Source organism: Apodemus sylvaticus, chromosome 6, assembly GCF_947179515.1.
Source record: "Apodemus sylvaticus chromosome 6, mApoSyl1.1, whole genome shotgun sequence".
Taxonomy (NCBI): domain Eukaryota; kingdom Metazoa; phylum Chordata; class Mammalia; order Rodentia; family Muridae; genus Apodemus; species Apodemus sylvaticus.
In genome coordinates this window covers 113065176-113078516 of record NC_067477.1, presented here as the reverse complement: position 1 = coordinate 113078516, position 13341 = coordinate 113065176, and the positions used below count along the sequence as shown (strand labels likewise).

General features: G+C 37.9%; 1 protein-coding gene across 3 annotated transcripts in view; it reads left to right on the top strand.

Annotated features, from left to right (window-relative positions):
* Positions 1-11582, top strand: part of Atad2b (ATPase family AAA domain containing 2B) — a 129251-nt gene extending 117669 nt beyond the window's left edge. For all 3 annotated transcript variants that reach the window (XM_052186151.1, XM_052186150.1, XM_052186149.1), the window contains one exon: positions 8245-11582. In XM_052186151.1, coding sequence (XP_052042111.1) covers positions 8245-8286 — 42 coding nt within the window. In that variant the 3' untranslated portion in view covers positions 8287-11582. The remainder of the gene's footprint in view (positions 1-8244) is intronic.
* The last annotated feature ends 1759 nt before the right edge of the window (positions 11583-13341 follow it).

Genomic DNA, 13341 nt, shown 5'->3' with positions numbered 1-13341 from the left:
ACCAGACACTTGGTCTACAACGCCGAAGAACCAGACAGCAGGTACATTTAGAGCTCCAAATTGAGGTAAATGACCAGGGAAGAATGCTGAACCTTAGTATTAAAGGAAACAGACACTTTGTGAAAATCTAGAGAACTGGGATAGTTGCAGCATAGCAAGCAGAATATTCTGTCACCTGTTCTCCCAGTACCACAGCTATTTTAAGAAGGGACCAATTTTCTGAATTTAGATTGCTCTAGAGGCAGAAACCCCAGTGTATTCTTACCTCTGGGACCCCAGATACATTCCCCTGAACTGGCTTCTCTCAACTTCTGGCTGCTTCATATGCCATGCCTCATATGTCAGTAAATGACACATGAGTCATATGACTGACATAAAACCACAGAGAGTGCTACCTCATGGGGGAAGGACATTACAGTACAGAGAGGGACAGAGGGTGCTGTCCATAAGAACCATGGCTCTGGGGAGGCAGACCTCTGAGACCTAGGATATAGTCTGTCATATATAGTTTCCTGGAAGTGCCAGGATTTCTTGTAGGATTCCTGTGACCCTTCTTCCACTGTCTTGTATGTTACTAACATACAAAGTGTCTGTTACTAACAAGACCAAAAGGAGAATTCTGATATTTCACTGACTCACACAAGTTTCAGTCTGTACTATTTTGGTTCTGTCAATGATAGCCTGTGGCCAAGATGCATAGGTTAAAGTACAGAGAAAACTTTGCCACTAGCCATGTTCTGCTGTTTTGTTTTGTTTTTTGAGCATCTCACCTTAGATGAAATTTTTAGCTACAGCTGCATCCGACTCCCCACATCTCTCCTCCATCTGTGGTGGGCACAACAAGTAATAAGAGCAGAGAGAAAAATCTCAAGCTGCTTCCACCTCTAAGCACACACAGCTTGGGATGTTGGTGTGGGTCTGAACGTCTACTCTTGGGCACACCTGCAATAGTATCATTAAAAAACACTACTACACCTGTAAGGATGAACTTCATTAGTAGTCCCTGTACTTTGTCTTATCATACATTGCTAACAAGGCTAGGTGTGACTGTCACCAAGTTGGTGCTATGGTTTCTCCATGAAGCCTTTGACGTCATACTTGTAACTGGAAGACAGATATGTAAGACCTACATATGTGAAAATCAGAAACAGACACTAACAGCACTAACAGAGCAGCCCGTACCAGAGACACATTCAAACAACTCTAAACCACTGAGGAGACAGTGCACATTGCAGTTCAAAGGTCAACTTGTGGGAAGAGATTCTCTTCTACTTCGTGGACTGAACTCAGGTCCTCAGGGTTGGAAATGTCTTTGCCTGCTGAGTCATTTTGCCAGCTCCAGGATATTTTTAAAAATGAAATAGACCAATAGCAAGCAATAAAATTGAATTAGTAGTAGTAAATATCTCTATAAGGTAGATAGCTTCACACTGATTATTATAAAAATTTTAAAAAAGAACTAACACTGATGTTTCTCAAACTTTTCTGTAGAACCGAAGGGGAATATTTCCAAATTTATTCTGTAAGACTAGCATTGCTTATTCTTAAAACCCAACAGTAACATAAAACAGACAAACATTGTAATGAATATCAGTATTGAGATCCTCATAGAATACTAATAAACTGAATTCAGTAGCCAATCAGGAAGATCATAAAGCATTATTATGATTTCAGGAAGGTAAAGATGGTTTAATATATTGCAAATAGTAAATGTAATATATCCCTATAAATACAATGCAAGATAAGAAGGCTTATTTTCTCAATAAATGCAGGAAAAGTTCATAAAAATCAATACTACTATATTATTAAAAACTCCAAATTAGGTCTGAAATTTTTACTCATTAGAAATTATGTATAATAAACCTATGGGTAACATCATAGTTCTAGTTTGCTTCTCTATTGTTATAATAAAATACTGACCAAAAGCAACTTGGATGAGGTGGGGGGAGGGGCATTGGGGAGTTAACCTGGCTCACAGGTTGTGTAGCCCATCAACAAGGGAAGTCAAAGTAAAAACCCAAGGCAGGAGGATATAGAATACTACTTATTTTATTTGCTTGATTCTATGGCTTATTCAGCTTGCTTTTTTGTGCAACTCATGACCACCTGCTCAGGGGTAGGACTTTCCTCTTACATCAAACATTAATCAATAAAATGTTCTGTAGATGTACCCACAGGTCAGCCAGATGGGGGCAATTCCTGATTCTAGGTTCTCTCTTTCTAGGTGCCTGTAGTTGGTGTTAAGTTAATGGAACTAACCAGCCCAGTTGATCCCTTTTCAGCTTAACAGAAAAACATACCACTATTCATAACCTTGTCCCCAGGATCTCATGTTAGTAGTAATATTGCAATATAAAACAGTATAACTTTAAAAATTCTTAAATTGTAACAATTTAAAAGTCCAAGATCTCTTTAAAAATTCAAAGTCTCTTAGCTATTGGCTGGGCTAAGTCACATTGCACAACAAACCTCACACATGCAATTTATTGGGAGGGAAAAGCCCTTATAAGTGTAAAACCCACAATCCTCTGGGCCAAGTTACAGTTATAGTTTTTATCAATGTCAGCTGACATCGGATATGCTTTTGTCCAACCAATCAAATTTATTTGTTCTTTCTGTTGTTAAGAATAGGCATTAAGTTTTGGGGAACTATTGCTGCTTAGAGAGGGGGTTGACAACAGTTCTTGGGGAACTAGAGAGAGAGTTGTTCAGCTTAGGTAAATTGGAGTCTGAGGTCAAAATGGCAATACTTAGGACAAGTTCCTTTGATCTGCTCCCAACAACTTCAGTTAGAATAGCAGGTTTTAAAGTACAAAACATTTACAAATGCTAGCAATAGTGTGGAGAATAGGCACTGTCAGTGGAAATATAAGTTAATATAAGGACTCTGGGAAATAATATAGATATTTCTCAAAATACAAACAAACCTTCAAAACAAAACAAAACAGAGCAACCATTTGACTGTTCTGTTGTTTTACTGAGTATAAATGAAAGCAGAATATAGAGAAGAGACACTTTGTCGTAGTAGCATTATTCTCCAAAGCTAAAATTTGTTTGGATCAAGCCTGAGTTACCATCCACAGATGAGTGAGTAAAGTGATATATACATATGCATGCACATACATACAATGGATTACTGGTCAACTCTGAAGACTGATATAGTTCTGCCATATGGAACTGGAGGAGATGATGTTAGTAAAGTAAGCAAGTCCTTAAAGATGCATGTTATCACATGTTGTGTTTCATATGTGAAAACAAGCAGTGTACTAGTTCTGGATGACTTGGAGCTGGGTTGGGTGCTTAGGGCCTGGGTGGAGAGAAGACGGGAAGATAGACACTGTTATGGGGTACCTGAAAAGAAAAAGTCCCAAGATACCTGGAAAAGCCAAATGGAGTCTTTAGTCACTGCTACTGCGACTGTCTCAAGCATAGTATCAGGAAGCTGGCAGACCTTGGACGCAAACTCCACAGTCAGTCCCACAATATCCAGAGGAAGCTACACCCCCAGGCTCTCTAACCCACCCAGGATCATAGGATCAAAGGTGAGGAGGACACAACATGTGTCTCAACACTGGGAGTTACTGGGACCAGCGAGACCCAGGCATGTAGGAACTCCACCAGACCAGTGACAAGGGTTTCTTCCCATCTGTCTGAGCTGGTGCACAGAGCAGACCATGAGCACAAACTCTGCAGCCAATCCCACAACACCCTGAGGAAGCTCCACTCCCAGGTGCTCTAGCACACCCAAGATCACAGGATCCTTGGAGCTTGGTCATACCAGGATCTCAGGGTCTGAGATCAGCTTGTTGCCTAGGAGCTTGGACATACCCAGGATCTCAGGATCACAGGATCCCAGAACCACAGGATCACAGAGACAGCTTGACTCTGAGGAGTTCTGACATAACCAGGGTCATAGGAAGGATATAGTCCTTCCTATGGCGGGAGGCAAGCATAAGAACATAAGCAACAGAAACCAAGCATCATCAGAGCCTAATTCTTCCACCATAGCAAGTCCTGGATGCACCATCACACCAGAAAAGCAAGACTCAGATCTAAAATCACTTCTCATGATGATGATAGAGGACTTTAAGAAGGACATAAACAATTTCCTTAAAGAAATACAGGAGAACACAGGTAAACAGGTAGAAGCCCTTAAGAATTAAAATCCCTTAAAGAATTACAGGAAAACTCAATCAAACAAGCAAAGGAAGTGAAAAAAACCATCAAGGATCTAAAACTGGAACTAGAAACAATAAAGGAATCACAAAGGGAGACAACCCTGGAGATAGAAAACCTAGGAAAGAGATCAGGAGTCATAGATGACTCCTAATCATCACCAACAATACAGGAGATAGAAGAGAGAATCTCAGGTGCAGAAGATACCATAGAAAACATTGACACAACAGTCAAAGAAAATGCAAAATGCAAAAAGCTCCTAACCCAAAACATCCAGGAAATCCAGGACACAGTGAGAAGACCAAACCTAAGGATTGTAGGCATAGAAGAGAGCGAAGATTCCAAAATTAAAGGGCCAGTAAATATCTTCAACAAAATTGTAGAAGAAAACTTCCCTAACCTAAAGAAAGAGATGCCCATGAACATGCTAGAAGCCTACAGAACTCCAAATAGAATGGACCAAAAAAGGAATTCCTCCCGTCATATAGTAATCAAAACACCAAATGCACTAAACAAAGAATATTAAAAGCAGTAAGGGGAAAAGGTCAAGTAACATATAAAGGCAGGCCTATCAGAATCACACCAGACTTCTCATCAGAGATTCTGAAAGCTAGAAGATCCTGGGCAGATGACATACAGACCCTAAGAGAGCACAAATTCCAGCCCAGGCTACTATACCCAGCAAAACTCTCAATTACCATAGATGGAGAAACCAAGATAATCCATGACAAAACCAAGTTTACACAATCTTTCCACAAATCCAGCCTTACAAAGGCTAATAGAAGGAAAACTCCAACACAAGGAGAGAAACTACACCTTAGCAAAAGCAAGAAAGTAGTCTTTCAACAAACCCACACAAACATAATTCCACTTTTAACAACAAAAATAACAGAAGTAACTATCACTTTTCCTTAATATGAAAATTAATATTACCAACATATCCTAGTTGATTGAAATTTTAAAATATGAGGAATTAGAAATTTGTTGGCTGTCACCCAATGGTCTCTCTAATTTGGTAATTGGAGAAATAGGTCCAATATTGTACAATCCATATACACTTTCTGCTTGTTTGTATGTGACAGTGTCTTGTTGTGTACCACATAATGGTCTTGAAATCATGCTTCTCCTATCTCAGCCTCTCTATAAGTAGGGTTGTTTATTTAATGTTTTTATACTATACTATGCTTTTCAGAACAGCTTACATATTTCAAAATTATTTATAAAGCCAAAAGAAATGTAGACAGTTAATTTGGGAGGTGGCTTGTAAGAGAACAACAAAGAGTGAGACTGAATGCTTTGCCTGATATTTATAATTATTGTATCAGTTTTGAAGAAGATGAGCTTATAAGTTACTCTTTTTCTGAGATGAATGCTTTTCAAAATCATCACAGCCAATGAACCAGAATCTTACTCTCACCTAATGTCCGTGCCACCCTCCAAGCAGAACCATTGATCACTGAAACAGTTGATGAATGACTTCATGGATAGACCATCTTAATACACCATTTTATTTATTTATTTTGGTTTTTTGGAATTGGTTTTTTCGAGACAGGATTTCTCTGTATAGCCCTGGCTGTCCTGGAACTCACTCTGTAGACCAGGCTGACCTCAAACTCAGAAATTCGCCTGCCTCTGCCTCCCAGAGTGCTGGGATCACAGGCGTGCACCACCACCGCCCAGCTACACACCATTTCTTAAATGCATGTAACCTGTTCCCTGTGGGCTGAGAATGATGACAATCACTCAAGTCAAATAGCTTTGACCACAGCAGGAAATCTGTATCCAAGTAATTGTATGTACAATTCATTCCTTGGCACAGCAGAACTGTCAGCTCTTAGTTTAGATAGTATGGAGGTAAAAATCCCTTGGTGATGTGAGGTAATTTGAAGTACAGTCTTATTACAATGAACTCTAATGTCTAAAAATTTTCTTATTTTGGATTTCTACCACAGTAAGTGCCAAGATTTTAAGCTCTACTAAAAACAAAATGAACAAACAAACAAAAAGACTTAAATCTTTTTATGTTCATTTAATAACATATCCATTATTTTTATGATTGATATAAAATATATATTGTGTTGAATATAAAAAATAAAAATTAAAAATTAAAAAAAAAGGAGGCCACCTTGATCTCCTGCTTGTTTGTGATTTTAAAGACAAGAATGGCAATTATGATGTATGCACAAAAGCAGCTTTGGACATCTGCAGCAAGCAAGCATTGTTTACAGAAGCAGAGAGGTAGCAGTTAAGTGGCCAGGTAGCTCTTATAACCTTGAGGTTAGGGTCACATTTATTTTATTGGAATTTATGGCTGGTCTAAGTAACCAGAGATGAATTTTTACTCAACATAGTTTTAGCAATTAAAGTATTCTTAGGAATGTGTTCATAAGATGCTATAACTGTATTTCAGTAGCCCACTACAGACACAATCAGTTCATGATATATGAATATATGGAAACATCATAATGAATCATGCTAATTTGTATAATATATACTAGTTATGATTAAATAAGTTGAGAACTTAAAACCACTAGAAGAGATTATTGTCACATTTTTTAGAAACAATGAGACAATAAATATATGTGTATACATATATATATGCACATACAAAAGTATATTCCAAAACATGCTGCACATGGTTAGTATATACAGTTTTTTTTAAGAAAAAAGAAACACAATCAAACGCAATGTGTTTGTTTTGATTGTATTCTAGACTAGTGAAATTCAACCATATTTTGTTTTGTTTTTGTTTTGAGATAGGATCTTATTGAATAGCCTGATATTCCCAATTATTTCATAACCACATTTTATGAGTTACATTTTTTCAAAGCTATACAAGTTATATAATATGTAGGAGCCTCCAGAAATGAAAAAATAAAAACATTGCAACGTTATAATATCCTCTAGAGGATATTATAAGTGAGATTTATTGGGATCAAACACTAAGGCTGTCTCTGGGGGAGGGGGCAGGCAAGTGAAGAACAGATGGTGGGAAAGCAAGCTGCTGTTATAGGAAAGGCAGCAGGGTGGGGATCTGACACAGGTGGTCTGGATTAATCCAGAGCCAGGTGCCCTTGCCAGAGGTAGCTGACTTTGGGTGCTGCTTAGGGGAGGTTCCTGGAGGATTAAGTATGGTTTCTTGTGAGGCAGAAGCACAACAATCCTTCTATTGACTTGGCCAATGTCTCTTTTAGGACAGTGTCACCAGCACTGCTATTTTGACCTGACAGGGTATCTATTTGTCATTTGGAATGACTTTCAGTGTTTTAAAATGCCTAAATGTCTATAATATATACTAATACGTGAATATGGATTTAAAATTTTGATCATATTGCATAGTTTGCTTTATAATTTGAATTTCTTTTCCAGAAATAAATTATAAGCCACTTAGTAGGAGTGATCTTAATTGATCATATAGATTAACTGATTAATCAGACAATAATCTAGTATTAATGCAGAATCAGATTTTGTTGGAGCTGTATAAAGGTTAAAAAGATATATTTAGTGCTTGCCTATCCTAATGTAAGTATAGTGTATATATTTTTAATTCCACATTTTTTCAAAGAAATTTGAATGAAATGCATATTTCTCTGAATGAGATTTGGAACCTTTATAATCTAGTCCTACATTAGTGGCGGTCAGACTATTCTTTTCTTGCCTTAGTTTTTTTTTTTCCCCTTTCAGATGGGCTTCATAATAATACCTGTCTACAGTCCTTCAACATTTCTGTAGGAATTAGGTTGAATTATATACACTTTATATGTACATGCATATATATCTCATGCACTTATTATACTTACTTATGTAAGTACATTTGGAATATATTCTTAGTGCAGTATCTGGCATCATAAGTCACTCATTGAATGCTGCTGTCTTTGTCATCCCTATTGCCAAAGTATAAAATAAGAAGGACTTAGAATTGTCTGGGGCAGATGGTTTTGCAGCATTACTATAAAAGTATTCAAATTTGAACTTGTATCTCAGATTCTTTGTCTAAAAGCTTAATTTGATGTGAGTTCGTTCATGGTGAGGAATTCCATGGGGATAACGTGTTGCTTTCTCTTGCAGGAGATGGAAAGGACAGCTCATATGTTTGAGACATTCCTATGAACTTCTCCTGATGAGTGGTTTACCCTCTCCAACCTGCTCCCAATGAGCGGTCTTCTGAGCCATTCACTTTCAAATTGCACCAATTATGCGCAGAGCCTTGGTGTAAAGTGCTCGCTCACTCATTCTTTCTCTGTTGAATTTGGTGCTATTGTCTCAGGTACCTGAAACCAACCAGCCTACAAGAACCAAACAAAACTTCAGAAACATGTTGTATTTTCCACAAATAAAAAATACAACCCCACAGCTTGGAGATTTTGGTGCTACAGAAACTGCTTTCGCTCTGCCCCTCTTTTCTGCACTCTTGGAGATTCTCTTAGGATGCAGACCAGCAAACCGGAGGAAACTGAATGGGGCAGTTGTAACTGTGCTGAATTGTTGAAAACCATGGGCGACCTGCTTGCTTGTTTGTTTGTTTTTCCTCTTTTCTATCTCTAATTGTATCCCACCCTCATTTACACCCTGGGTAATGGACTAAAACCTGTTTTAGAGTTGGCTATAGTGTATTCTGGTGAACAGCTGAAGAAACTGGGTGAAACTAGGTTAGACTCTTTAGAACTGCCTTTAATGTGCCTTTTTATTCATTTGAGAAGGATGAAGATTAATCGATGGGCTCATGTGTAGCAAATTAATTAGAATCTTTTCTTTGGTCACAGCCTTGAAAATAAGTTTGATACTCAATGTCTTTAAGAGACAACAGTATTCTGTATTAAATGCCTGTCGTGTTCTCAAAACAATCAAGATACTCAAGTATACTCAGTAAGCCACATAATGTGTAGGCTGGCAGGCTTTCCTGTGGTTTGTTTAGTTAAGAAACACATACTAAAACAGCAACACATGATACACAGTCCACAAAACCCACACACTTTCCCATATTGCTGACAATGATGACCAGAAAATAAATAGATGGTGGCCATTTTTCTGTCAGATGCAATTTAATAGTTATTTATGTTTGAGTTACCAGAGAAAAATAGTTTTCATGTGTAGTCAGTTGCTATTATTTTGTTTTAAAGCCAGAACTTGCCAAATAGACGAAAAAGAGAATTTGTCTGAAACTTTGTAAAGCCCATTTTCTGTAGAGTTGCAAGTGAGCTCTGGTGTCCTTGACCAGCAGTGCTAGCGTTAAAGCCTGTCCCGCAATCACGTCCTCACTGCGCTACAATTTGGTTGGAGTCATTTTGGATCTTGTTGAGTGATTTCTGTGGATTGTACTTATCTGAAAATAATTATGGCTTACTAATTTTACAAAACTTTCAAAGAATTTGGAAACACAGTCTAGGCAGTTGCAAAGAGGCAAAGAGAATGCAGTGACTTTTTTTTAATGAGATAATTTTTAAACAAAATACAAAAAAATTTGCAGACAAGTTGGCTTGCTGTATTCCTTTATTTATAGCTGTTAGTTGCAGGTGTGTCTTTCCAATATATGCAACACATAATTGGGTTTTAATTCGAGCACATGGTCGAGGACTGCTGCAGAGACGCAGGGCTACCTCAGCTCCTTGTCTTTAGTTCTCTTTGCCCCGTCTACATGCTGAAGCTACGGTACTTGTCTGCTTGTCTCTGGCTGTGCGGCATGCAGGCGGCTGCCAGCCTCACTGCCGCGGCACTCCCAAGTGCTCCCTTGCAGTCCCCTGCATGGCCACCACCTTCTGGCTTCATGCTTTTTCTTTATATCTAGTGTGAGGTTTTCATGACATTTAGTCAGTCATGTAACTCAAGATGCTACCATGTAGACACACTGTATTTTTAAGGCGGGCAAGTGTGATTAACGATGAACCATTTTAAAGGAGAGGTGATTTGAAACCTCTAATTTGATTACCGGGAGGATTTTCATGCTTTCTTTAGTATTTATTACCATCATACCAGTGCAAACTATTTTACTGTCTAAGACATTAGCATTTTGTATTTTGATGGAAATTGTTACAGAATTTAAAGATTTGATGAAATAAGATGTAGCAGATTTTTTGTAGCAAGTTTCTGGTAAAAGGGTTTTTGCAAGTCTCAGGTTCTTGCTGCTCTGTCTCTTCTTTAGTATTTATTCCAGTTTCTCTACTTCAGAAGCATTCTGTTGAAGTAACAGCAGCATTTGTGAAAGGGGGAAATCTGCACACATTCTCAGTGGGTTTCTGAATCCTGCACGGGAATTAAGGTTTTAGCCATCAGTGAGTTTTACAAGGGAAATTCATTTATGTACGACATTTAAAAATGCTTTCAAAAGATCACGTCTTAATTTATGTTTACCCTTGATGTAGATGGAGAAATCAGAGGTAAACTCAGTATAGGAACTGCCACTTTGAACAGTTTTGGTCTCAAAGACAAAGCCAGTCTCACGCCAAGGGGGGAGAAATGAGCTGAAAGGCGCCAACTCTTCAGGCCCCTTCCCCCGAAGAGAAACAAACTACCCCATGTTCGCTTGTTTCACAGATATCTGGTGGTTCTTTAGATTAAAGCAGCTCGTGAAATTATCCAAGTCGACTCAGTTTTGTTTACCTTTCTGTAAAGTTCTTAATTTTTGCTGTATAGCATTGGCAAAAATAATGTACAAATTGACCTCTGTTCTTACTTCCTATGTGAGCATTATAAACGATAAGCTCCTGTGTAAAACCTTACTCTCAGATCAATAAATGATGTGCATCAGCCCAGCCAAGCAAAAGCTCGTGCTCAGCGCGGGGACCCGGGAGCTCCATGCCGCTGAGGGAACTGCTTTAGGTTTGAAACTGACGGCTGTGGAATAAATTGTGTTTTTGAGCTTGAATCTTACCTGTGATTTTTTAACATCCTTTCATGACTTGATTTTTCTTGTATGCCAATGTATTTGTAGGTTTACTGGGTTTTATTTTTAGGGAGTGGGGTGGTAATTTCCTTTCTTCTCTTGTTTTGATTAAGTTGGTTCAGCTATGGTGCTAATCAATAGGTATTTCAGTGTCAGGTTCCGTAGCTGAATGCCATTGTTGTTTTAATTATTATTTGTAATCATATTGTAAGCTTGAATTTGAGCTTGTACCTACATCTTTTATACTTTGTACATTTGGTTGTTTAGACTTTGGGAGTCCTATTTGGTTTTGGTCTTGTATGTCTACTTTGTAGATTAAGTACACTTCATCAACTATGGTCTATATTGGGTTTGTAGTTTAATTTAGAATTGTGTTAAATTGATGTTTTGCATTTGACTTCATTTTACATTAGTTTGGAGTAAATTATTTAATTTTTGAATTCTGGAATTTGAACATTTACTGTAATTTGTAATATAACTGCTGTGAAATACTTGAATAAAGATGATAAGAACATGTCTTTCTTTAGCATGATTGTGAGTACCGTTGGCTTCATATGCAGTACTGCTTTTCAGGCTGAAGTAATTAGTTTTATAAAGTGTGCATGTTGTGCTTACTAAGTACCCCCAAAATCTTCTTAAGTATTTCTTTTTGATTTTAAGCATGCCTCTGGATTTCTTAGCTGAGAGGTTTTATTATTGCTGGGGTTTTTTCCCCCTTAAGGAAGATGGTTTTAATTTAATTGGATATTATATTGTTTAAAATATGTTGGACAGAAGCAAGTGGATTGCTTCAAAAAATTGTTTTGTTATCTGAATGTTCATTAAAAAAAAAAGACCTTAAAATTGCTCAAACATTTAGGACTTTGGAAATAAAGTTGAATTTTATTTATCCAGTTTTCCTTTTCATAGGAAACTACAGAAATGGCAGAGATTAATTTTGATCTGTTTTATGCTATGCCTATACTCTTAGACCTGAGTGACCTTTGGCTACTTTTTCTTTTTCTTTTCTTTTTTTCTTTTTTTTTCTTTTTCTTTTTTTTTTTTTTAACACAACTTCCCTCTCTTAAACCTTACAGGTACACATGCTTGACACATCTCAGACCCCACCGGCGGCCTCTGTCTTGGCTTGACAGGTGATACAGTTTTGTCCTTAAGTAGCCTCTGCTCTGCTAAGGAAAGAAAATAGAGTGAGCATTGGTTAATCCTACCCTTTATTGTTTTTAAGCGCTGAATTTGGTATTTTGTAGTTTGATGATCATGATAGAAATCTCACTTGCGATGCATGTATTTAGGAATGATTTTGAGGGGTTGAATATAGTCACTCCTTTTGCTCTCTTCCACTTGCACCCTCGAGTCTCCTCCCATTAGCCCAGTGCTGTATATGTAAGAACTGAGAGGGGACAACATGTTCTTGTAAGAGTTTCCCAGCTGTCCCCCTCTCCCCTTGTGACAATGCTTGGGGCTTGGGACCCTCAGGCTTCCTTCTGGTTTTGCCTTAATGGCAACTATTGATGCCAAATTAGTGCCCACTACTTTTCTGACAGTACTTTTTATTCCAAAAGCTTATGTCTTGTCTATGTAGGGCCACTTTGGGGTGTTAATGTATATGGTAGACTCCAAAGACCACATGTCCAACATCATGAGACACCCAGATTTTCTTTTTTAACAAATTACTTTCTTATTGTGTATTGGAGTGGAGGGTATATGTGTGCCATGGTGCAGCTCAAGAAAATTATACTGATTTTCTCTTTCCACTCTGGGTTTGAGAAATCGAATTTGCACCATCGTGTTTGTGTGGCAAGCACTTTTTCCTGCCGAGCCATCTCACTGGCCCAAGACATCCAAGTTTTCTTACTGAAATTGCTCTAACTAGAATGTTATCACTCTAGGGATGCTAAAGTGTAGCTCTTCAGTTGATGGCTTCTAGCAAGGGTGGGAAAGGATTTAGGGTTTTTGTTTGTTTGTTTGTCTGTTTGTTTGTCTGTTTTTTGTTTTGTTTATTTAAAAGAGGCTGGCCCCTGGGAGTTTGACCATGCTCCAGTGAATATAAATTAGCAATACAAATTGGACTTGGTATTTTTTCTTTTCTTTGGATTTAGGGAAGGTCTCAAGTGTTGACCTGAAAGGACCGGGAAGTGAGTGTGATTGGGGTGTATCATGTGAAATTTCCAATAATCAATAAAAATATTCTGTTACTGTCTAAAGTCTTAGGTGAGACCATTGATAGACAGACACAGTAAAAGCTTCCAGGAAAGAAATCCTGTGGTAGCTTGTCGTCCATTCCT